General features: G+C 34.3%; 1 protein-coding gene across 10 annotated transcripts in view; it reads left to right on the top strand.

Moving 5' to 3' along the window:
• The window catches only part of N4BP2 (NEDD4 binding protein 2), an 83,416-nt gene that overhangs the window by 14,493 nt on the left and 41,472 nt on the right, over window positions 1–27,451 (top strand). For 4 of the 10 annotated variants that reach the window (XR_009350971.1, XM_059163126.1, XM_059163113.1 and 1 more), the window contains exons 3-7: window positions 11,552–11,634; window positions 13,331–13,670; window positions 17,031–18,174; window positions 18,755–18,879; window positions 25,139–25,227. Coding sequence is in view for 9 of the 10 variants with exons in the window: in XM_059163126.1 (XP_059019109.1) it covers window positions 13,445–13,670; window positions 17,031–18,174; window positions 18,755–18,879; window positions 25,139–25,227 (1,584 nt within the window). In the remaining variant the exon portion in view is untranslated. Of the gene's footprint in view, window positions 1–11,551; window positions 11,635–13,330; window positions 13,671–15,340; window positions 15,434–17,030; window positions 18,175–18,754; window positions 18,880–25,138; window positions 25,228–27,451 lie in introns of those variants that run through there. The other 6 variants (XM_059163134.1, XM_059163116.1, XM_059163141.1 and 3 more) reach the window with 5 other exon arrangements.

Raw genomic sequence — 27,451 nt, 5'->3', positions numbered from 1 at the left:
CTTTCAGAAAGAAAATGTAATCGTGGATTTTGTTACTAGAACTTCTCAAAGAGCTTGTGGTTGTATAAAAAACTGTACTGTAGTTCTGCTTTTCCTCTTTAATATTTCCCCTTTAATGTATTAGAGTCTCTGCTTCTAAAATGCTTCTTCATATTTTATATATTCTCCATCTGCAAATATTATTTGTGCACCTATTTTATGTGTGGGACTACAGCTAACTGTCAGACTGGAGTATGTATCATTACTTGTGTTACTAAGGAACATGGCTAATAGGGAAATATACACACATAGATGAAAATATGTTGGTAAAACCAACAGTGTGAGGCCCTAAAATAACCAAGCAAGACTAATACTGGCAGTATGTAATGGAGGATTATAGAAAGTGTTGAAGAACTCTAGAGAATTACATCTTCCTGGGTTTTTTGGCCAAAAGCTGTATATTATTTAGCAACTGGATTTTTCACTTAAAAATATGTTTCAGGGGTCATTCTGGTTTCTACATATGTCTGGTTTCTTTATCTTAAACTGCTTAATAGTTGTCTAGTATTCTAAAGGGTGACTTTTACCATTATTTATTTAGCCATACTTCTATCCATTGATATTTAGGATGTCTTCAATGATTAGTTATGGTAGTTTTTATGTCAGATAAATACATTTTAAGATTACTGGTCACCTTAATTTGATTACATTTTGTATAAATTCTGGTGTTTTGTTTGTTTGTTTTTTAGTGACACACCTTTTGGTACCTTCATGAGATTTAGTATTTATCTTATCCTTATCATAGTGGTACACTTAAAATCATTTTGTAGGTAACTTAATCCCCAGTAAAGGTGGATTGTTTGGTTTGGGTAGCATTTATTTCTGAAAGAGATGTTTCTTCATCTTGTTTGGGATGATAGAATGTTTTGGGTTCTGTGACTTCCATATATATTCCTTATAGAGTGATGTTTTTGTTTTTCTTTCTTTTTTGATGGCTTTAAGGAGCTAAAGTATTATTAATAAATTTGATTGTTCGTATCAATTTTCTTAGGCCTCTTCTTTCTAGATGGTTGATATTGCATATATTAAATAGAATATCTTTCTTGTTACAGAAATTTATTTTCTGATATTGTTCTATAAAGTTAAGTTTTCTAAAATTAGTGGCCTTTGTATAAATAAAGCAGATTTATTTGTAAATGACATGGGGAATTTCTTTAGTGTTTTAGTATTGTGTTGATGATGTAGCTTTCGATAGGAAGGTTTTTTTTTTGAAGTGGTATTTATTGGTATATTCACTTTAATGGCAGTACTGACTATTGCCATACCAGTGTTAGAATTTGTGTTCACTCTTCTACGTTTATAAATTTCATGTTAACCCAGACTTTTTTTTTAATATTTAAAAGAACATGTATCTTTATCTCTTAAAAAAAAACAACAAACAAGCAAACAAAAAAAACTTGAGTTGTTAAGGCCACCTGCTGGAATATTCTGATGGTAATCAGTGAGCAAATACATATTGGTTGGTTCTCTATCAGGTTAAAATTGAATTATAGAGATAGAAGAGCTTAGAAAATGAATAGAATATGAAATTTAAATTTTCATGGCCTCATTATTAATAAAAATTTATATTACTTGTTTTTAGGTTTTTCATTTGAGCCAGTTTCACATTTCTCCATAATATATCAAACCTTACTTACCCATCCTTATTTCCCATATCCTTTTAGAATACACTCTGTAGGTCAGGTATGTATGTGAATAAGCTACATAACCTTGTTTAAACTAGCGTATTAATAAGGCTCTCTTTATGGAAGAAGAAAGATGCCTTGGATCAGTTGATAAAAGAGTTGAAGATCACTCAGGGGGATAAATGGAATTGAAATAATCTGGGTATAGAAAGTAAAACTGGTACTTGGTGGTAGTGTATGTTTTCATAGAGGTGCTTCACTATACTAAATATTAGTTGGGACACTTAAGCTGCCTACATGTTTAGATCTTTTTCTGTATAAATGGACATGATGGAAAAAGAGGTAGAAGGGATGTATGGCTTGCCAGGTAGAGGAAGTATAGAGGAAATCTAAGATTCAGCTTTATTAATAGTGGTTGTTTTTTCCCTCCTGTTTATTAAAGTATGTATATAGTATAGATTATTTGGAAAATGCAAAAGTAGTATTTAAAAAGAATAGTATGCTAAATATAAAGTAATTTATAATCCCATAAGAGATTTCTAGTCTAATATTGTAATTTAAACTAGTTCCATTTGGGTGTCTGTATAAATTATATTTAGTTTTGTGTCTTGCTTTATTTTCTAACATTGTCTTAAAAAAAACACTCTCAAATATTATCCAAAATATAGTCTTTAATGACTGTATAAAATTCCATTTTAGGAATCTTAAAGGGATATTGTGCTTAGTGGAATCTAATAAATCTGGGTTCAATCCCTGTTTTGTTCCTTGAGAGCCTTAAGCTTGATACTTACCTTTTCTAGTTCTTATTTTTCTTATTTGCAAAATAGGCATAATATTACTTACCATTTTAAAAGTTAAGTAAAATCATGGCCATAACATTCTAGCTGATGTATGTTAAGTATTTCATAAACGGTAATTGCTATCACCAGAAATTATTTTGTTATTTCTTTCTCATTACTTTATTGTTTTTTAGTTTTTCTTTGTAAAAAAATTACTGTATTTTGAATATTTCTGTATAAATATCTATTTAAATATGTAAATCTGATTCTTTTCTATCATGAATTTCTGAAAGTGGAATTGTTTGATCAAAGAATGTAAGTTGACCCTTGAACAACACGGGTTTAAACTGCCCGGATCCACGGGCATGCAGATTTCTTACAGTATAGTACTGCAAATATATTTTCTCCTCTTTATATTTTCCTTAATAACATTTTCTTTTCTCTAGCTTACTTTATTGTAACAAAACAATACATATAATATATAATACATATAATACATTTACAAAATTTGTGTTAATTGACTTGTGTTTATATTCTCAGTAAGGCTTCCAGTCAACAATAGGCTGTTAGTAGTTAAGTCAAAAGTTATCAGTGGATTTTTGATTACCTGGTTGGTGTTCTTACCACCTCCCCCAACATTGTTCAAAGGTCAACTCTAATTTGAGATTTCTTGATACACAGTGCCAGTTTGCTTTCTAGAAAGGTTCTACTAGTTTATTCTCATTACAGTGTATTAGAATTCCTATTTCACTATAGCCTTGCCAACAATGGCTATTATTATTTAAAGATTATTTTTTTATCTATTAAGCAACATAACAGTCATATCTGACGTAACAGTAATATTCTTTCTCTTTAAAAAAAAAAAAGAAAGAGAGAGGATGGGCATGGAGCCTAATGTGGAGCTTGAACTCAGGACCCTGACATCAAGACCTGAGCTGAGATCAAGAGTTAGACGTTTAACTGAGTCACCCAGGCACCTCAGTAATATTCTTTTAACTTCACTTTTTAAAACAAGGATTTATTTATTTATTTATTTGGGGGGGGGGAGAGCACAAGCGGGGGAAGTGGCAGGCAGAAGAAGCAGGTTCCCTGCTGAACAAGGAGGCCGATATGGGACTCCATCCCAGGACCCTGGTATCATGACCTGAGCCAAAGCTTTACTGATGACATCACCCATGCATTCCTCTTTTAACTTCATTTTATTAATGGGGTTAAACTTTTAAATTTTTATTGAGTATTACAATTTCTTTCTAGAATTCTATACCTATTGCTTTCCTGTTCTTATTTCTTTTTGCTTACCTTAATCCTTTATTTATCTAGCAGGAATTTATTGAGTGCTTACTATGTGCTAGACATTGTTTTGGTATTGGTATATAGTTTTGGTACTTATTATTTAGTTTAGTGATGGCAGTGCAGGAGTGAACAGAATTGCCAAAAGCCTTTGGTTTCAAAGAGTTTACTTCCTAGAGTCAGGGTATATACAAGCATTAACCAACATAAACATTGAAATTACAGAGTGGTAATTGATTTGGAGGGAAAAAATAATGAGAGAGAAATGGAGAGAACATTCGTGTGTGCAGTTTTGCATAGTACGGTTAGGGGAAGCCTTGCTTCAAAGGTGCCATAAGTTAAATCTTGTAAGGAGTGAGTCAGGTATGTATCTGGGGGAGTGCATTTCAGGCTATGAATTAAGTATAAGGGCAGTGAAACAGGAGAATACTGGGTGAATTTAAGAAAGAGCAGGAGGGAGAGTACCAAGAAATGATTTGAAAGAGTTCTTAGGGAACCATACTGTTTAGTATCTTAATTAGGCCATTTTAAGAATTTGAGGTTTTACTCTATATGAAATGCAGAGGTCTTGGAGGCTTTAAATCAAAACTTTGACTTAGGATCTACAGATTCAACAGAGTCCCTGTCAATATTCCAAAAGGCTTTTTTGCAGAAATTGGTAAACGAATTCTAAATTTTGCATGTAAATCCAAAGGGCGCAGAATAGTCAGAAGTCTTGGAAAAGAAGAGCAAAGTTCAAAGACTCACTTTTCCTGATTTTATTTTACTTTTTTAAAGATTTTATTGTCAGAAAGAGAGAGAGATACAGAGAGACAGAATACAAGCAGGGGGTTTGGCAGGCAGAGGGAGAAGCAGGATTCCTGTTGAGCAAGGAGCCAGATGTGGGACTCTATGCCAGGACCCCCTGGGATTGTGACCTGAGCTGAAAGGCAGACACTTAACTGACTGAGCCACCCAGGCATCCTTACTTTTCCTGATTTTAAAACTTAACTACAAGTCAAGATGATGTGATACTGGCATAAGAGTAGATATATAGACCAGCGAAATAGAATTGAGAATTTGTAATAAACCCTTATAGTTATGGTCAGTTGATTTTTGGCATGGGTGCCAAGACCATTCATTGGAGAAAGAATAGTCTTTTTGTTTTTTCAAAGATTTTATTTATTTGTTAGGGAGTGAGCAAGCGAGAGAGAGCTCACAAGCTGGAGGGAGCAGCAAAGGGAGAGGGAGAAGCAGACTCCCTGGTGAGCAGGGAGCCTGCCAGTGGCAGAGGTGGGGGAGGGCTTGATCCCAGGACCCTGGGATGGACCTGAGCCAAAGGCAGATGCTTAATGGCTGAGCCATCCAGGCGCCCCAGTGTGTAGAGTTTTTATCATGAGTGGATGTTGATGTTTTTCAAATAGTTTTTGTGTGTATATTGAGTTGATTATATGATTTTTCTTCTTTATTTTGGTAATACTGGGTATTGCATTGATTAATTTTCCAAACATTAAAACAGCTTTATAATCTAAAAATAAATTCAGGTTAATTGTGATACTTTTTTTTTTAATAAATAACTAATATTTTTGTGTTTTGTATAATATATCATTCATAATTTATGTCTTTCTACTGTAATATTTTGCTTTGGAATTTTGCATTTATTTTCATGATTGAAATAGGCCTGGAACTTTTTTCTTTTAATATCCTTGTAAGGTTTTGGTATCAAGGTTAGGTTGGCCTCATAAAATGAGTTGGGAAGTGTTTTCTTTTTAACTGAGTCTCTAGAAGAGTTTGTGTAAGATTGATATTATAGGTTATTTAGTGGGATTTACTTATAAAGCCATCTAGACCCTAGAGTTTTCTTTGTGGGAAGGTTTTAAGTTAAAGATCCATTTCTTTAATAGATACAGGACTATCAGATCTTGTTATTTCAGATATGGTATGATATATGTTTTTAAAAAAATGTACATTCCATTTAAAGCTTAAAATTGGCATAAAATTATTTATGATCTCTCTCCCTGTTTTAACACATGTCTCTCGACTTGATGGGCCCAGCACACTTCCACTGTGCAACTCTGCTGTATCTGGACTTGATAATGATGTCCCCTTTTTCATTTCTGATATTGGTAATTTGTACCTCCTCTCTCTTTGGTCGCTCTTGCCAGAGATTTGTTATTTTTAATAGTTTTTTTTTTAAGACTAGTAGATTTCAGAGAACTGTCTTTTGATGTTGTTGATCCCATTTACTATGTATTTGTTTTCTATTTTGTATTTGCTGTTTGTTATTTCCTTTCTAGTTTTTTGGGGTTTGATTTGCTGCCGCCCCTCTCTAAATGGCCTATTGAATGTTTAGACAGTTGATTTTTCAGCCTTTCTTTTTTTCTAATATATGCATTTATATGCATCTTTTTTTAAAAATAAAGATTTTAATTATTTATTTGAGAGGGAATATGAATGGGGGGATGGGAAAGAGAGAGGGAGAGTCAGAGTCTCTGCTGAGCAGGGAGCCTGATGCTGGGTGGGACTAGATCCCAGGACCCTGAGATCATGACCTGAGCCGAAGGCAGATGAACTAACTGAGCCACCCAGGCACCCGCATTTATTTGTATGCATCTTTTTCTGTGCATGACTTTAGTTGTATCTCACAAATTTGGATATATTTATTTGGTTAAAATATTTTCTAATATTAATTTATTTTATTTTTTAAATTTTCATTTATTTATTTTTAAAAAGATTTTACTTATTTATTTAGAGAGGGCTTGTGGGGGGTGAGGAAGGCAGAGTGACAGAGAGGGACAAGCAGACTCTGGGCTGAGTGCAGAACCAGACCCGAGGTTCAATCTCACATCCCTGAAATCATGACCTGAGCCAAAATCAAGAGATGGATGCTTAACCCACTGAGCCACCCAGGTGCCCTTTAACTATTGTCTTGAATTGATGTTAGCATTTCACTAACATAGTGGAATTCTTCTTTGACTTAAGTACGGGAGTATATTTTCAAACAACTGTGTCTTCTAGTTCTGTTTTAGTTAATAATTTTAATATAATCCCATATGTACTAGAAAATAAAGTATATTCTGTGGTTATTTGATTCAATGTTATATAGATAGTAAGCCAAGTTATTTATTGATCTTCTCTGTCCTTATTGTTCCTCCCTTCATTTTTTTTTTATTTTGTTGGGGGGGGCTCTTTTTTCTAATAGTTATAGAGGGAGCATTTTTACAAGTTGAATACAAACTTAGAATTGCAGAATTGTTACATCTTCCTGGTGAATTTTATCATTGACATGTACATCAGTGGTGATTTAGATAAGAGCAATTTTTATTTTTTTTTGAAAATGATTTAATATTTGATGTAAAAAGAACAACATAAATCACAGGGAAAATCAGAACCTTTCTGGGCTTCTTTTTCACTTAGTTTAGTTTAGATTGGCTTGTACTTTGAAATGAATATGGGAGAAAGTACCAAAACCTTTGGTTGCTTAAGATCTCTAAAACATTTTTTTCCTTTTAAAAAAATTTTATTTTTTTATTCAAGTATAATTAACATACGGTGTTATATTAGTTTCAGGTATACAGTATGATGAGTCAATAATTCTATGTATTTCTCAGTGCTCATCAATATAAGCATACTCTTAATCCCCTTTATTTCACCCATCTGCCAACTTACCTCTTCTCTGGCAACCACCATTTTGTTCTCTGTATTTAAGAGTCTGGCTCCCCCCCCGCCTTGTTTCATTTGTTTTGTTTCTTAAATTCCACATATGAGTAAAATCATAAGATATTAGTCTTTCCCTGACTGGCTGTTTCACTTAGTATTATATCTTCTAGGTCCATCCCATGTTGTTGCAAGTGGCAAGATTTCATGGCTTTTTTATGGCTGAGTAATATTCCACTGTGTTTGTGTGTATGTACACATCCCACATCTTTAATCATCTGTTGATGGATTCTTGGGCATAGAGGCCTGAATTCATGACCCTGAGATCAAGACCTGAGCGGAGATCAAGAGTTGGACATTTAATGGACTAAGCCATCCAGGCATCCTTATGTCTTGGCTATTGTAAATTATGCTTCAATAAACATAGGGGTTCATGAATCTTTTTGAATCAGTGTTTTCATTTTGGGTAAATACCCAGTAGTGGAATTACTGGATAATATGGTAATTCTATTTTTAATATTTTAAGGAACCTCCAAATAACTCAATACCTAAAAACTGAATAATCTGATTAAAATGGGCAAAGGACCTGAATAGACATTTTTCTAAAGAAAACATACAGATAGGCAACAGACAAATGAAAAGATGCTCAACATCACTAATCATTGGGGAAATGCAAATTAAAACCACAATGAGATACCACTTTATACCTGTCAGAAGTACTAAAGTCAAAAAAATAATAAGTGTTGATGAGGATTTGGAGAGAAAAAGGAACTTTTGCGCACTGTTGGTAGATAAGAGCAATTTTAGGGTAGTTGTAGAAATGGTGGAGGCAAAAATCTATGAAAGAATGGAAGGAGAAAAATTGAAAACAGTTGCTGTATGTTGTACGTATTTTCCCCTAATTTTGTTTCTGATACATAGGTCTTTTACATTTAAATGTGGCTAGATCTGTTAGTATTTTTTTTTTTCCTTATGATTTCCTCTTTGTACTTTTTTGCTTATATAGTTTATTTTCCCAAGATAGGATATTCACTTGTTCCATGGATCTTATACTGCTGAACATTGCTGTCCACTAGAACTTTCTGCACTGATGGGAAAAGCTTACTATTTCTGCTCTCCAATATGGTAATCATTAACCACATGTAGTAACTGAGCATTTGAAATATGAGTAGTATGACTGATGAAATGAATTTTTAATTTAACATGCTTTTTTTCAGAATTAAACTTTTTATTTTGGGATTATACATTCACATCTGGCTCTAATAAATGTACAGAGAAATCTCCTGTGTTCTTTACCCAGTTCCCCCGATGGAACATTTTTGCACAACTGTCCTATGGTATCATAACCAGGATATTGTCATTGATATAGAACATTTCCATCAATACAAGAATCCCCCAACTTACCCTTAAATGGCCACACCCAGTTGCCCTCCTCTCCCCATCCCTTCCTTAACTCTTGGCAGTCATTATTCTGTTCTCTATCTCTTTTTTTTTTTTTTTAAAGATTTTTATTTATTTATTTGACAGACAGAGATCACAAGTAGGCAGAGAGGCAGGCAGAGAGAGAGAGGAAGAGAAGCAGGCTACCCGCTGAGCAGAGAGCCCGATGCGGGGCTGGATCCCAGGACCGTGAGATCATGACCGGAGCCGAAGGCAGAGGCTTAACCCACTGAGCCACCCAGGCGCCCCTGTTCTCTATCTCTAATTTAAAATGTTATATTAATGGGATCATCAATATATAGCTTTTGGGGATTGGATTTTTTCCATTCAGCATAACTCTGGAATTTCATCTAGGTTATTTTTGTGTATCATTACTTTATTCCTTTTTATTGCTAACTAGTAATTTGTGGAATGGAATGGAAGTATCATAATTTGTTTAACAGTTCACCCATTGAAGGACATCCGAATTGTTTTCTAGTTTTTGGTTATAATGAATGAAGCTGCTATAAACTTGGTGTACAGGTTTTTGGGTGAACTTAATATTTAATTTATCTTAGATAAATGCCCAGAAATGCAATTGCTGAATTGTTGTATGATGTTGTGTGTTTAGCTTTTAAAGAAATCTCCAAACTCTTTTCCAAAGTGACTGTACCATTTTACCTTCCCGGCAGAGTGTATGAGCCATCCATTTTCTCTGTAACCTTGCCAGGATTTTGTGTTGTCATTAGTTTTTAGGTTAGCCCATTTGATAGCTGTGTAAGTAATATCTCATTGTATGTAGCTTTAATTTTGCATTTACTTAATGCCTAATGATGTTGAACATCTTTTATGTGCCTATTTGCCATTCATATATCCTTTTGGTATTATGCTTTTTGCCCATTTTCTAATTGAATTGTTTGGTTTTTACTCTGGAGTTTTGGTAAGTTCCTTATGTATTTTAGATATCAGTCCTTTGTTGGATATATGGTATGCAGGTATTTCCTCCAATCTATAACTTATGTTTTCATTTTCTTAACAAGGTCTTTCAGAGAGTGAAAGTTTTTAATTTTGATGAAATACAGTTTATCTGCTTTTCCTTTTATGGATTATGCTTTTGGTGTTTTGTTTAGCTCTGGGTCCCAGAGATCTTCTCTTTTTTTTTTGGTTTTTGTTTTTGTTTGCTTCTTTTCCTAAGATGTTTATAGTTTTATGGATTTGAGTTTTTGGTCCATTTTGAGATAATTTTTCTATCAAATGTGAAAATGAGGTCAACATTTATTTTTTTAATCTGTGGATGCCCACTCGCTATAGTTCTTTTTGTTGAAAAGACTATCTTTTCTCCATTAAATTGCTTTTGCACCTGTCAAAAACATATTGGTATATTTCTGTGTTGGTATATTTCTGGGTTCTCTCTTCTGTTTCCAAGTGTATAATCTGTTTTCAGATCTATATGTCTGTCCCTCTACTGATACCATACAGTCTTAGTTAATGTAGTTATACAATAAATCTTGAAATTGAGTTGACTGATTCCTCTGTTTCAAAATTGTTGTAGCATTTAGTTTGAGAGTAATGTTGTCCGTATCCACAAAAAACAATCTGAGAATAATCTTGTCCATATTCACAAAAACTCTTGCTGGGGTTTTGAAAGGAATTCTATCAGTTTAGGGAAAATTAACATCTTTACTATGTTCAGTTTTCTAGTCCGTGAACATCCTGTGTCTTCCCATTTATTTAGATCTTTGATGTCTTTTATCAGTGTTCTATAGTTTTCAGCATACAAGGTTCTGTAGTGACATCCTTTTTTTCATTCCTGATATTGGTACTATGTGTCTTTCCTCCTTTTTTCTTTGTTAGTCATGTTAGAGGTTTGTCATTTTTATTTTTAAAGAACTATCAGTTTGTTTCATTGATTTTTCTTTTTTGTTCTTATGTTTTCCATTTTATTCATTTCTGCTCTTATTTTTATTTATTCCCTTTTGCTAGCTGTGGATTTGTTTTGCTCTTCTTTTTCTAGGTAATTGCTGTGGGAGCGCTTCAATTATTAATTTGAGACTTTTCCTCTTTTGTGATTTGTTTGCATTTGGTTATAAATTTCCAGCATTGCTGCTTTAGCTGTGTCCTACAAATTTTGATATGGTTTATTTTCATTTTCATTCATTTCAGTGTATTTTTAAATTTTTCTTAAGACTTTCTCTCTGACTCATGGATTATTAGGTATATTGCTTAAGGTCCGGTTATCTCTGTTAATTGATTACTGCTTTGATTCCATTGTGGTCAGAGAATACACTTTGTATAATTTCAGTCCTTTTAATTTTCTGGGTTTGTTTTAAGGCCTCGGATATGGTTTTTCTTGGTACATATTTGGTGGGCACTTGGAAATAATGTATTTTGCTATTGTTGGGTGGCGTGTTCTATAAAAGTCAATTATTCTTAATTGATGACGTTACTGTGTTCAGTATCCTTGCTCATCTTCTGTCTAGTTATTCTATCAATTGTTGAGAGAAGAGTTTGAAATTTCTCTAATTGTGGATCTGTCCGTTTCATTTTAGTTCTGTCAGCTTCTGCTTCACTTATTTAGTGGCTCTTTTGTTTGGTGCATACACATTTAGGGTTGCTATGTCTTCTTGGTGCATTGATCCTTTATGATCATATAATGTCCTTCTCTGTCTCTGATAATTTTTTCCCCTCTGCATTCTACTTTATGTGCTATTAATATAGAAAAGTGCAATTTAACTTAATTTAACTTAATTTAAATTTAAATAGGCACATGTGGCCAGTGGCTGCCATATTGACAGTGCAGTTCTGGAAGATGGAGAGAGCTATGACACAATAAATTTAATTAAAAGGTAAATTTTATAGTATGGGTGTTAAGGGCCAGTGGTTGGTTCAGAGAAAGGGAGATTGGGGGAGAGGGATTGGGGCGACATGATTTTAAATTGGTTAATCAAGGAAGAAATCATTGACTGTGACACTTGAATAAAGATTTGAAGGAGTTGCAAATTTTGGGGGAGGAGTTTATCAGAGGCCAGCAGAGAGATGGGCTACTGCAAGAACTTTAGCTTTTACTGAGTGATGTGGAGAACCACTTGAGGATTTAGAGCAGATCTTGATTCATTCTGACTTGTAGGTTGTTGTATATATGTATGTTGTATTTTGTACAAAGATCATTCTGCTTAGTGTGTTGAAAATAGACTGTAGGAGACAAGGATTGGAAGCAGAGCATTTAGGATCCTGGAATATGAGTGAATGAGGACAGTAGCTAGACCAAATGGTTAGAGTATATTTTGGGGAAAATATCAGACATTTAGTTTTAGATGTTAAATTTGAAACGTTTATTAGATACATCCAAGTAGAGAAAGCAAGTAGACTATCTGGGGTTCTCTAGATCAATGAGTCCCTGCCCTTGTGGAGCTTACTTACACTTTCTTAATTATGGGTAGTAAATACAATAAAAAATGAGTAAAACATACTCATTCTTTGAAGATGATAAGTCTTATGAGAAAATTCGAATAAGGAAAGTCGGATAAGTGGTGTTGGGGGATTGACTTCTTGAGTGGGTAATGTTTAAGTAATGATAGGAAGGGGTTGAGGAAAGAAACTTTTATAGATACCTGAGAGACTAGTAGTTTAGGTAGAGGGAGCCAAATGTAAAAGTTCCCCACAGGGAACATGGCTGGTGTGTTGGAGAAGAACAAGGAGGCAAAGTGTGGCTGGAGCGACACTGAGCAAGGGAAAGAGGTTTAGGGATGACAGTACTGATGTAACACATGTCTGAGTTATGGGCTTTTACTTTTATGGGTTTTAAGGGTTCGGGCTTTTACTCTGAGTGAAATGGGAAGTCGGTAGATAGTTAAGCAGATCTGTATGATCTGACTTATAGTTTAACTGAGTCACTACTGATTGCTCTGCTACATATAAATAGAAGAAGGGACGAGAAGATTGGTTTAAGACTTATATAGTAATCTGGGCAATAGGCTGTGGTGGCAGTGAGATTGTGAGGAAAGGTCATATTCTGGATACATTTTGAGGGTTGTATTGACAAAGTTGGCTTACTGGTTGGATGTGGGATGAGAGGAGTTAGGAATTTTCTAAGATCTGATTTCTGATCTGAGCAGTTGGAAGAATAGAGTTGTATTAATTGAGGATGGAAAGACTGAGAAGAGTGGGTGTGAAGGAAGTGACCAAGAGCTCAGCTTTGGGCATGTTAAGTTTATAATGCCTGTTAGACGTCCAGATTTGGTGTTCAGTAGGCATTGTCATTGTGAATACTGTTTTATGTTTTTCAAAAAATAAAATAATGACATTAAAACAGTGTATACACTGTTGGGAAAATTGATTACAGTTGTTAATATCTTGAGTTTTAACATGTTCAATCTTGGCAAACTTGAGTATTTTAGAGAGAGAGAAGTTGTCTGACTGCTTTTTGGCTTTGCTACCAGAGTTGGTGGTACTTTCTTAGAGTTAAATAAAGATGTCATTCCAATTTTAGAAATGGAAATGTAACTATATAGTCTGAGTGTTTTTACTTGCTTTCTGTTTTAGGTCCTATTACTGCTGGATTGTGCAAGATATTTAACCATGTTTTCTTTGAGGTATGACTTAAATATCAAACATCTTAAATAAGAAAAGGGAAACATTTTAGTTTTGGAAGTCAGAATGCCAAGGAGAAGGAAAAATCTTGGGGGAAATCCTATTCGGAAGACTGCAAACTCTAAGGAAGTTGTCGTATCCGGTGTTGCTAGTCATGAGGAGCCAACTACTATTCCTTCCATGTGTGAGACAAAAGTTGATCAGGAGGAACTCTTCACCAGTATCTCAGAGATGTTTTCTGATCTGGATCCCGATGTAGTGTATTTGATGCTTTCTGAATGTGATTTCAAAGGTGAGAAAAAGTTTAGTTTGAACCCTTTGCATCATGTAAGAAGATTCCATGTACTGTGCCATGACTAGTAGTAATATAGAAAAATGATTGCCTTATTTCTGTTTTGTTAATTTATTGAGCATCTGCTATGGGCAAGGTACTAAGTTGGTATTGTGAGTAATATGAAGAAGAAAGCATAGTTTTTTCTGCTTTTGAGAAATATACAGTTCTAGATGTAAGATGTATATATAGATGTCATATTTTATGTTTTGTTTTTTTTTAATCTTTCCCCTAGAACAGGTGGGCGCTATTAACATTTCGGACTGGATAATTCTTTGTTGTGAGTGGCTTTCCTGTAAATCATAGGATGTTTAGCAGCATCCCTGGCCTATTCTCCGTAGATTCCAGTAGCAACCTTCAGCAGCCTGTTGTGACAATTAAAAATGCCTCCATCTATTGTCCTATGTCCCTTGGGGACCAGAATCATCCCCAACTGAGAACCACTGTCTTAGGATGTAAGCTCCATAAAGACAGATTTTTATAAACTGTTTTTATGCTGTATCCCCAGCCCCTAAAATAACAAATGATTCAGATAGGACCTCAGTAAATATTTATTGAATGAAAAGATAATTGTAATTGTGGGAATAAGAGCTGATTAGGAGTTGATGCTAATAGGGTAGTGTTTCGCAATATTGGCTTTGGAGTCAAGAAACCTGGGTTAGATTTCTAGTTCTGCCACTTAAGCTCTCTGGGTCTGTTTACTTATCTGCTAATGCGAAAAATAATAATATGTATCTCATATGACTTTTTTGGTGAGAATTGAGATTTTTTTTTGTAAAGTCTTTATCTTTAGTATTATTAATAACTTGTAATAAATTGTTTGGAAGTATTTTGGCAGATGGACAAGCAATCAAAGTTGACTAAATGAGTAAATTAAATGTTAATGCTTAGTGTTGATATGATCAGTATAAGATAAAATTATTCAAGATTGGGGAAGTTTTGCTAATGCATGAGAAACTTCCATTATTACTTATCACATGGACTGTGATGTGAGCATATTTTAACTATCCTGTTATGATATGTATGCAGAAAACCAGTTTTCAGCAGTTCATATGATGCTCAGAAATGATAGTGTACAGAATTTTATGTGACTTCAATATTTATTTCCTGATGTTGCGGTACTTTAAAATTTGTTTCACATACACTAACATAGAAATGAGGAATTACAAGAAAAATATATTACCCTTACATCCTAACAAAAATATTTCTCTTTTCCAGGATCTTCTCTACACCTTGTTCATAAATACTGATATTTTGAGTATTTTGAATAATAGTATTGATGAAAATATGTATTTTGCTTTTTAAACTTAACCTAAGCATTTTTTCCGGTGTTGCTCTGATCTTTATAACTATTTTTAATAGCTTTCTAATATTTCACTGAATTGTTGTGCTCTAATTTTTTTAGTTATATGTAAATTTTTCATGAATAATTAATAATTTTTTTGGTTGACCTTGTGTTTTTCTATTATGTAGATTTTCTTCGTAGAACTACTTCTGTGTTTGCTTGCGTGCTTTCTTTCTTTTTTTCCCCTCCATGTTTAGGGCTTCTAACCTTTGTACTATTGCTATAATATCCTAACTGATCTCTGCCGGGCCTGCCCCTCCAATTCCTCTTTGTTTTTCTTCTTAAGGGAACATTATTTGGGTGCTTACTAGGTGCCAGTCCTTGTGCACAGCACATTTTCACGGATTATCTCATTTAATCCTCACAACAACCCTATGAGGTAGGTACTTTTATTATCCCCATATTGCAAATGAGAGAATCAAGGCTTAGGAAAGTTAGGTAACTTGTTCAGAGGGTCTTAGGCAGCAAGTGGAGATTTAGGTGTTGGTTTTCTGACTCTAGACCAGAGCTATTACCTCCTGTGCTCTGCTTCCTTTTCATATATATTTTCCATAAAACAAAAGACGACAACACAAAAATAAGCAAAACCCCAAATTTCAAATGCTTAACAATTCTAATTCTGTATTTGTATTATAATAGAAAGAGCTCAGCATTGGAGTCAGACATGCCAGTCCTGACTCTGTCACTTAATACCCGTGTGACTTGGGCCAACTTAATATACTTTTTGAACTACATTTTCTTCATCTATTTGCTAGAAATACTATACCTCATAGTATTATTTGATGGTTCATTGAGGTGATAAATATAAACCATCAGAGACTGTGGACCCTGAGGAATTAACTGAGGGTTTGGGAAGGGAGGGGGTTGAGAGGTTGGGTGAGCCTGGTGGTGGGTATTAAGGAGGGCACATATTGCATGGAGCACTGGGTGTGATGCATAAACAACGAATTCTGGAACACTGAAAAGAAAAAAAAAAAAAAAAGCTCCTAGCTCAAATATGGTGACAGGTAGTTTTTGTAGAAAGTAAAATTGATATGTCCTACCATGACATGTAGCACTTTTTCCAATTCTGCTTGATCTTTTCCAGTTTTGTCTCCTTTTATCTTCCATACCTACTGTGTGCTCATACTCCAACCAACTTCTCTTAATACCTTAAACATGCTTTGTGTTTTCAAGACTGTCTTTACTTTTCCCTTTGTGTCTGACGAGTTTCTTTTTAATCTTCAAGTCCCAGTTCACTTATTACCTTATGTGAAATTTTTTTTTATTCTCCTATAAGGCTGCTATGGCATTTGTGTATTACTAAAAGTGTGTATTATTTAATCTACATTATATTATAATGTAATTGTTTTCTAACTTAATTATCTTTACCTCCATTAGGCTTTAAAAATCCCTTAAGTATAGTAAAAACTATGTCTTATTTACTTTGAACAGAGTATGTCTGATACGCTGATGCCTATTTTTTGTATTAAGTGAAATTCATAGCATAAACCATATAAACAGGTTTATAGGAGAGTGCTTAAAAATGCTTAATATTTAAAAAGATAGGCAAGTAGCTAAGTACTTATTGAATGAATTAACTGGTTTTGGGTCTTTATAAATAACCATAATATATGCAATTATAGGTATTTTTAGATACCACTTACAGATAATTTTTAGATACAACTTACAGGTATCTTTAGATATAATTCATAGATATTTACGTTTATTCACAATTGTCAGAGATTATCTTCTTGATGGCAATTTATTGTCCTACTTTAATGCAATTTGTCTGATAGTAACAGCATTACATGACTTCATTCAAACCTTTCACTAATATAGACTGGTATATTTGTAAAATATTAATTAAAAATGACTTGAATATTTATAAATTTCTATATTCCATTCAGTGCAAAAGTATAAATTTACCCAGATTTTAATCAAATTATACTTCACTGTTTTCAATACACATGTATATTGCTCTTGTTGTTGTACAGTTGAAAATGCAATGGATTGTCTATTAGAATTATCTGCCACTGACGCCAAGGTAGAAGAATCATCTTCAAAAAGCTTTGTTGCTTCTGAGAACCAAGTAAGTGTTGTGGGACGTGAAATAATGGAAAAGTATCCTCCTGAAGAAGAGAGTGAAGAATCAAAAATGGATTCATTTTTGGACATGCAGCTAACTGAAGACTTGGATTCTTTGATACAGAATGCTTTTGAGAAATTGAACTCTTCTGATGACCAAGTGTACTCATTTTTGCCTTTGCAAGATGTTAATAGTGTTAGTGACCCGAGTGCATTTATAAATTCGGATTCAAATAGTATGACTCCCATTCTTTCTGCACAAAATGTGGAGTTGAACAGTGAAAATTTAGAGAATTCTGCCTCTGCATTAAGTTCAAACACCTTAATTTCACATTCTGTTTCTAATGAGTCCAAAAGTTTTATAAAGAATGACACATTGGCATTGGAAGATTCTCTTCTCAGTAGTTCTTTAAATGTAGCAAATGACACTGTGGTGGGTGGTAGCAATCTCAGTCAAAGACAGAAAGAGCTTTTAGAATCTGAGTGTGTCGAGACTCCGTTCTCTCCAGCCCCTGTAGATTTGGATGCCAACGAACCTCAGCCTCCTTTAAGCCTTCCCGTGCAAAATCTGGGGCTTGATTTACTAGGTACAAGTGAGGATCAGAAATCTACTTCTGTCCCTGATGCATTTGTACCTTCTGAAGAATTTGGTTTCAAGCCACAGAAACATACTGAACTGCCGTCAAAGGGGAAGGATGTGAATTACTGCCCTATACTTACCCCTCTCCCTCTACTGCTGCCTCCTCCTCCACCTCCACCAATGTGGAATCCAATGATTCCTGCTTTTGACCTCTTTCAAGGAAATCATGGCTTTGTAGCTCCTGTTGTAACCACCACTACACACTGGAGACCGGTCAACTACACGTTTCCCCCTCCAATTATTTCTCACACTTCCCCAACAAAGGTATGGAGAAATCAAGAGGGAACAAGTGCTTATCAAGTGCAAGAAGCCCCAGTTTCTCAGATTGTAAGAAAGAAGACGTCATCTTATGTTGGACTAGTTCTTGTTCTTCTCAGAGGGCTTCCAGGATCAGGAAAATCCTTTTTGGCAAGGTATGAGGTTTAATTGAGTTTTTAAAACAGTGTAGTGCTTGAACGTGAACATTAACAGAGTATGAATATGTGAAATGCTATTGCTTAATAGAGATGTTTAGTAACCACTAAAATTTTTTCTTTTTACTCATTTTTTTTCTTTGTAGCTAATAGCAGTACTCTTTTCTCCAGAAGTTTTTATTGAAGTCTTCTATCTTAGACTTTCATTTTGGGAGATAGAATAGAAGAAAAATTCAAAGATAATTCCAAGACTGTGAGCTTCTGAAATCAGTAGAAATAGCTTTATGTGAAAGAGAACTACTTTGAATGGGAAAAAAGAGAAGTTCAACTTTGATTACAGAGTTACAAAGCCATAATTGATTTTCAATTCAAGGAATAAAATAGACTTGTTTTAGGTCAATGTTCTTGGGAGTCAAACTTCTGCTAAGAGGATTTCCAATATGAGTTGTCTGGATATTATTGTATTCTCACTTTTAAGTACCAATACTTGAATTCTATATTTGGATTATGACCTTTTAAAAATTAGGAGAGGGAGTTTAGGAGAAAAATTAATGAAAATAATTCCATTTATCTTTCACAGGACTTTGCAAGAGGATAATCCAAGTGGAGTTATTCTGAGTACTGATGATTATTTTTACATTAATGGACAGTACCAGTTTGATGTAAAGTACTTAGGAGAAGCACATGAATGGAACCAGAATCGTGGTAAGAATAGACATTAGATTTTGAGTAATATTAAGAGCACTATGAAATATTTGTCTTTTGAGAGGGAGACAGTTTTTAAAAAGGGTATAATTCCCTTTATTTATTTCTCCTTTTTAAGACTTTATTTACTTGATAGAGAGAACTCATGAGTGTGGGGTGAGAGGTAGAGGGAGAGGGAGAACCAGACACCTTGCTGAGCAGGGTGCCCCATGCTTGGCTTGATCCCAGGACCCCAGGATCATGACCAGCTGAAGGCAGTTGGTTAACTGACTGAACCGCCCAGGTGCCCCCCCAACTTTAATTACTAAAGTGAATTATTTACTTAACTATATATAATATATAAAATTGTAGCAGTTGTTACATTACAGAGTAAGAAGTGAAAGAGGTTAGTCTTATGTTACAGAATTGTTAGGATTAAACAAGTTAAATTTTGTAAAATGCTTAGAACATCGCATAGCATGTTTAAGTTTTACTTAATCAGTGGGGATCTTGCTAAAAGTGTATCATATTTTCTATATGGGTCTCAGAATAGCTCAAGATGTCTCCAGTTGTCTGGTATGCTTCAGTTTCTATTTCCTAAAATGGATTTTTTTTTTTAAAGATTTTGTTTATTTAAGAGAGAGAGAGCACAAGTGGGATGAGGGGCAGAGGGAGAAGCAGACTCCCTGCTGAGCAGGGAGCCTAATTCAGGGCTCAGTTCAGGACTCCAGGATCATGACCTGAAGTAAAGGTAGATGCTCAACCGACTAGGCCACCCAGGTGCCCCCTAGAATGGAATTTGTATTGTTAACCCCTGCTCTTCCCTAGATTGATTTTATTGTTATGGGGGGACAGTGTGAGAGTAAAAATGGCTCTCTCCTCAAACCGACCTTACTGCTTTTATTAATGCAATGATCTGTTCACTGAAGATGGTTTTATCATGAAATATTTAGTTACAAATAGTTTGAATTTCATATGAGGAATTCTTTTTCTTTTCTTTGTTCTTTCCTATTTTCTTTTCTTTTCTCTTCTTTCTTAGTAGGCTCCATCGCCAATGTGGAGCTCAACATGGGGCTTGAACTCAGGACTCTGAGATCAAGACCTGAGCCAAGATCAAGAGTCAGCAGCTTTACTGACTGAGCCACCCAGGCATCCCATGAGGAATTTTTAATACACATAGACGCTATGTTAGCCTTTATTTTATGATAAAGGCAACATGAAAGTGATTCTTGATTTTGCCATCTTCAGACATTTTTAAATTTTTCTGTATTTTTTTCTTGAACTGAATATTAAATTGAGAACTCAGGAAATGGCTCAGTGGGTTAGGCCTCTGCCTTCAGCTCAGGTCATGATCTCAGGGTCCTGGGATCGAGCCCCGCATTGGGCTCACTGCTCAGTGGGGAGCCTGCTTCCCTCTCTCTCTCTGCCTGCCTCTGCCTACTTGTGATCTCTGTCAAATAAATAAATAAAATCTTAAAAAAAAAAAAAAGAAATGAAAATACTAACACAACAAAAAATGAAAACAGTAGGATGTGGTGAAGAATAATCTTGGATTTGGCAGTTACTAGCTGTGTTTTCTTGTAGAAGTTATTTATACTCTCTAGAGCTCATTGTCTTCGTCTGTAAAAGGGCTTAATATTACCCCCATGATTGTTAAGGTTGAAAAATAAGTGTTTAGCAGTGGTTCAACATGTCCTCACTACTGTAAGAGCCATAACAGTAATGATATTAAGTTAATAGGCAGAACTCTTTTTAAATAGCTTTATTGAGAGAAGAATCACATGGTTTTAAGCATATTCAGAGCTCTACAACGATCGCTTTTAAGAACATTTTTATCTTCTACCCACTTAAGCCTCCATGTTGCATCACCACTTCCTCATATCAGGGAGATCATATGATAGTTGTCTTTCTCTGCTTGACTTATTTCGCTAAGCATGATACGCTCTAGTTCCATCCATGTTGTTGCAAATGGCAAGATTTCATTTCTTTTGATGGCTGCATAGTATTCCATTGTGTATATATACCACATCTTCTTGATCCATTCACAGACCTGGGGATAAAAATATATGTATATAAAAAATATATGTTTATAAAAAAAAAAAAAAAAAAAAAAAAAAAAAAATGAGGAGCAAGAGAAAAAAAAAAAAAAAAAAAAAAAAAATTTTTATCAATTTTAGAACATTTTTATCATCCAAAAAAGATCCTTTACCCATTAACAGTCACTCCTCATTTCTCCCCAACCTCTTCCTGCCCTAGGCAACCACTAAGTTACTTTCTGTCTCTATAGATTTGCCTGTTCTGGGCATTTCATATAAATGGAATCATATCATTCATGGTCTTTTGTGAATGGCTTTCTTTCACTTAGTGTAACATCTTCAAGGCTCATGTTGTAGCATGTATCAGTAATCCATTCTTTTTTTTATGGCTGAATAATACTCCATTGTATGAATATGCCACATTTGATTTATTCTTTCATTGGTTGGTGGGCATTTGGGGTGTTTCCACTTTTTGTCTATTATGAATAATGTTGGTATGAATGCACAAGTCTATGTCTAAACTTCTTTGGAACTACCAGCCTGTTTTTCCAAAGCAACTGCACCATTTTACATTCTTGCTAGGGGTTTATCAGGGTTCCATCTTCTCTAAATGGTCACCAATACTAGTTTTTATCTATATATTTGATTATACCTATCCTGGTGGTTGTGAAGTGGTATTTCACTGTGATTTTGATTACATTTTTCTGGTGGGTGATGATGTTAAGCTTTCTTTGGTGTATCCTTTTGGCCATTACTTTATCTTCTTTGGAGAGTTATCTAAGTTTTTTTTTTTTAAGATGTGATTTAAAATTTTTAATACATTAGTTATATTCAGGTACAGTCTTTCCCTTAAAAAATATTTAAATGAAAAAATAATATATCCTTGAAAAAAATTGTACTTTTTCTAAAGTATCTTGTGTTCTTTTTTGAAAAAGTATTTTTTTTCCATCATGATGACTGTACTCTTTAATCCAGTCACCTATTTTACCCATCTTCCCTCTCATAACCATTAGTTTGTTATGAGTGAAGAGTCTGTTTCTTGGTTTGTCTCTCTTTTTTTCCTTTGCTTATTTCTTAAATTCCACATATAAGTGAGATCACGTGTTACTTGTCTTTCTCTATTGACTTATTTTGCTCAGCAGTATACTCACTAGCTCTATCCCTCTATCCATTTTGTTGGAAATGGCAAGATTTCATTTTTTTATGGCTGAATTAATAGTCCATTGCGTGTGTGTGTGTGTGTGTGTGTGTACACCACTTCTTTATCCATTCATCTGTCAATGGACACTTGAACTGTTTCCATAGATTTGTTGTTGTAAATAATATTGCAATAAACATAGGGGTGCATGTATCCCTTTGAATTAATGTTTTTGTACTTTTTGGGTAAATACCGAGTAGTATGATTCCTGAATCATAGAGCATTTCCATTTTTAGTTTTTTTTTGTTGTTGTTTTTGTTTTTGATTTTTTTTGTGTGTGTGTGTGTAATCTCCATACCATTTTCCACAGTGGCTGTACCAGTTTGCATTCCCACCAACAGCGCACGAGGGTTTCTTTTTCTCCACATCTTCACCAACACTTGTTTCTTGTGTTTTTGATTTTAGCCATTCTGACAGGTGTGAAGTGGTATGTCATGGTGGTTTTGATCTGTATTTTGATCTGTATTTCCCTGATGATGAATGAACATCTTTTCATGTGTCTGTTGGCCCTCTGTATGTCTTCTTTGGAGAAATGTCCCTTTGTGTCTTCTGCCCATTTTTTTAATTGGATTATTTGTTTTTTAGATGTTGAATTGTATAAATTCTTCATATATTTTGGATACTAACTCTTTATTGGTATGTCATTTGCAAATTAAGATTGAGGTATCTTTCCTCTAGACCTTCTTTGCAGATGATTATTCTCATGAATGATATTGTACTTTGTTGAATGCTATTTCTGCATCTGTTGAAATGATCCTGTGTTTTTTATCTTTTCTCTTATTGATGTGATGTATCATGTTGATTGTTTTGCGAATATTGAAGTATCCTAGCAACCCAGGAATAGATCCTGCTTGATTGTGGTGTATGATTTTCTTAATGTATTGTTGGATTGGATTTGCTAATATTTTGTTGAGGGTTTTTTCATGAGAGAAAACCCTCTCTTTTTTTGTAGTGTTTATCTTGTTTTGGTATCAGGATAATGCTGGCCTCATAGAATGAATTTGGAAGATTTCCTTCCTCTTCAGTTTTTTGTAATAGCTTGGTAGAATTCGCTTGTGAAACCATCTGTCCTGAACTTTCATTTTTGAGAGTTTTTTGGTTAGTGATTAAATTTCATGCTGGTAATTGGTGTGTTAAATATTTCTATTTCTTCCTGCTTTAATTTTGTTGGGTTATATGTTTCAAGGAATTTATTCATTTCCTCTAAGTTGTGCAGTTTTTTGGCACAGAGGTTTTCATAATATTTTGTAAAAATTGTATTTCTGTGGTATTTTCTCTTCTTTCTTTAGTAATTTTGTTTATTTGGGTCCTCTCTTTTTTGATGAGTCTGGCTGGGGGTTTATCAATTTTGTTGATCTTTTAGAAGAACCAGCTTCTGGTTTCATTGATTGGTTCTATTATTTTTTTAGTTTCTATATCATTTCTTTCTTTTTTTTTTTTTTTTAAAGATTTTATTTGTTTATTTGACAGACAGAGATCACAAGTAGGCAGAGAGGCAGGCAGGGCAGGAAGCAGGCTCCCCACTGAATAGAGAGCCCGATGCAGGGCTTGATTCCAGAACCCTGGGATCACGGCCCAAGCGAAAGGCAGAGGCTTTAACCCACTGAGCCACCCAGGTGCCGTGTATCATTTATTTCTGTTCTAATCTTTATTATTTCCTTCCTTTTCCTGTGTTTGAGTTTTGTCTTCCTTTTCTAGTTCCTTAATCATTCCTTATTTTTAAATTGGATTATTTGCCCATTTATTACTGACTTATAAAAGAGTACATGGAATTTTTAAAACTTCCACATAATTTCCTTGTAAAGCTTATTTATTGTGCTTCATTGTTAATTTCCTGAATGGTTCAAGTCCTTGGGGAAAAAACATAGTTTTTTAAGAAAATATCTTGCAGGGATGCCTGGGTGGCTCAGTGGGTTGGGGCCTCTGCCTTCGCCTTGGGTTGTGATTCCAGGGTCCTGGGATTGAGCCTGCTTTCCCCCCACTCTCTGCCTGTCTCTCTGCCTGCTTGTAGTCTCTGTCTGTCAAATAAATAAATAAAATCTTTAAGAAAAAAAAAAATCTCTCGCATGACAGTGTATAATAATGTTTTCTTTATTTTACATCATTACATCTTTTTGTATGTGTTTGTTTAAAATTTGTACTTGTTTGTTTTAAGACTTTATTTTGGAATTATTTTTGATTTATAGAAAGGTTGCAAAGGCAATGTAGAGTTTCTGTATACCTCTCATTTATTTCCCTCTAATGTTAACATCTTATATGATCGTGGTACATTTATCAAGACTAAGAGATTAGTGCTGGTATATTGCTATTAACTAAACTCTGACCTTATTTGGATTAGTTTTTCTTTAAAATTTTAATTTATTTAATTATTTTTATTATTTTTTTATAATTTTTGTTTTTAATTAGGCTCCATGCCCAATGTGGAGCTTGAACTCACAACCTTGGGATCAAGAGTTGCACGCTCTATTGGCTGAGTCAGCCAGGCACTCTGATACTAGTTTTCTATTTAAGTTCTTTTCCCTTCTAATATCTAATCCAGGATACCATGTTGCTTTTAGCATGATATTGTTTTTAATGATAGTTTTTTTCCCCATTTATGCCATTTATACATGTAACACACATAAAATTTAGACAGTTTTTGTTTTATAATTTTCTCTGATTATAACTTTAGTATTTATTTTTTATTATCTGACATTTACCTGTACTTTAATTTTTCATACACTCAAAAGTGACATTCAGAAGTAGAGTTGTGGGGGGCCTGGGTGCCTCAGTTGGTTAAGCAACCAGTTCTTGATTTTGGCTTGGGTTGTGATCTCAGGGTTGTGGGATCAAGCCCTGTATTGGTGTCCGAGTTGGGTGTGGAATCTGCTTGGCATTCTTTCTGTCCCTCTCCTGCTGCCCTTCCCCCTCCTTAAAAAAAAAAAAAAGTAGTAGAGTTGTGAGTAAAATTACCACATATCTATGATTTTTAAATTAGGAAAATTTCCAGAGAATACTTAATACTGTTATAAAAAGTGATTTGTTGTCTTCTGTTTGTGTTTTTCAGCGAAAGAAGCGTTTGAGAAGAAGGTGTCTCCTGTAATAATAGACAATACAAACCTACAGGCATGGGAAATGAAGCCATATGTTTCTTTGGTTTGTACCATAAATTATCATAAGTCTATGGTAGTAAGTTTGAAATTGTTGGGGGATGTGATTACATAACCGAATCTTAAGCAAACAGTGTTTGGGACTGTAACTGAACTTTCTCTGGTCTTAAGTGAAATGAGAAAAATAGGAGTAGTATTTGCATAAAGCTAAAATTAATCAGTTTTCAGATTCTGAGATTTAGTTTTTAAATCCTGTGATTATTTTCATTTTTGATGTCTTATGAAAAAATAGTGGTATTATCATTTTATGTTTGTGTGTATATAGATAATAAATTATAATGTTATGTTTATATGGGTATATGTGTCTGTGTGTTAATGTGTATACACACAAATATTTTTCCTTATTGCTATTACTCGGCAGAAACAAAATTGGCTGTCCTTTGTTAGTAACCAAATTTCTTTTGATTCTGCTTTTCTGATAAATTGAGACTTTTATAAATTCAACGCTTTTCAGTTCTTCAAATTTGCCAGATTCTTTTTTTTTTTTGCCCAGCTTTGATGTCACTTTTTTCAGGAACTTACTAAAAAGTGGAGTGGAGTACTCTTTCTGTTTTCATGGTACCCTGACTTAATTCTGTGATACCATTAACATGCTGCTTTTATCATTAAGCCATGGGTTAGCTAGCTTTTGTCTATAAAGTGCTAGGTAGTAAATGTTTTAGGTTTTTGTGGGCCACCTATAGTCTCTGTTGTGGGTTTTTTTTTCCTTTTCTTTTTAAATGATCCTTTAAAGATAACAAAAAACTGTCCTTAGCTCTTAGGACAAATACTGGCTGATGGCCTAAATTTGGCTCTAAGCCATCTATATATTCTTGAAGATAGGTCTGTGTTATTTATCATTGAATCTTCAAGGCCTAGCACTGTGCTTGGCGTATGATAAATACATATTTGTTGGGTTAAAATGGTGAACGAATGAAGCTTTTGTGATTATGGGTATTGTTTATTCCCCCAATATTAGCACACGTGTGTCTGGCATGTTAAAGCTCAATTTATATTTCTTCAGTTAATGAATATTGTACTTCTTTAATGTCCTCAGCATATCCAGCCTGTACCTCCTTTGCTGTGCTTTATGCACTTATACAGTTTTGAGGGTGTGACTCTTCATTTTTCTGAAGAAAATTAATGCCTTTTGAGAACAAATGAGATTTTACTTTTATGAAGGGGCAGTAGAGGGAAGAAAGACTCAATATTAGTACATGGGCAAGTGAAAGTCAGTTTGCTTTCTGGCCTCAGGAGTTCCCAGTTTCTAGCCTAACATATTTATCATGGGGAATGCTTTCTCCCTTAACTTTACTTGCCTTCTCTGTGTGTTTTCCTTAGCTTCCTCTTATCATATGGAGGTTCTTTAACACCCATTTTCCCAATGTAGAAAATAAAAAAGCCTCTGCATTACTGTCTTACTGATTTTCATTTAGCCTTCAGGCTTCCATAGTAGTGTCTTTCTTTCCTTTTTTTATTATATAATAATTGAAATTATAAAGCTGTTTTTCCATTATTGATTCCTTGGCTCTTCCCAACTCTGCTTAGAAGTATAAAGGACTGGTGCTTATCATAGAATGATATTTCAAATTCTATGGTCATTCTATGATCATTCTATGATCAAATTCATTTTTTCTTCAAAAAGAAGTAGATATAGCAATTACTGTAGAGAAGAGGATCGCTTTTTGCTCCTTTTGGTAGCAAGATAATGAGAGCTGTGGGGGAATGAATAGGTTGGAGATAACCGTCTATTACTAACATGACTCATTTACAGAAGTAGTTTGGAAGTGAGTTGGGGCTAAGTAGCAAGCAGTCAGGTATGCTCAGTGGCATCTAGCAAAAGCTTATTACTTTAAGAAAAAAATATATATAGTTTCCCTCGTGAGCTGTCATATAGCTTAACATAAATCAGAATCCTCCCAAGTAATAAAACGTTATTAAGATTTGCCTATTGATATGGGAGTTGAAAAAGTCTTTAAATTCATAGTCTCTTTTTTTTTTCCCCTCTGTATGTATATATTCATTTAAAATTAATTTGATCTAAGAGCTATAGGACACTCCTTAAGGTAAGAGACTGGGGCTGTTGCCAGCCCCTGAATAAAGTGTATACGGTTTGGTACTGAGATGAGGAGTTGGAAGTGAGTAGATGCATTACAGGGTGTTCGGTCACTTGTTACCTAGGTTGATTTGGGGGCTTTTCTGTCAGAATAATGGAAAATAGCAATGAGTAC

This window comes from Mustela lutreola, chromosome 1, assembly GCF_030435805.1.
Source record: "Mustela lutreola isolate mMusLut2 chromosome 1, mMusLut2.pri, whole genome shotgun sequence".
NCBI lineage: Eukaryota > Metazoa > Chordata > Mammalia > Carnivora > Mustelidae > Mustela > Mustela lutreola.
This window is presented reverse-complemented; position numbering and strand designations above follow the sequence as displayed.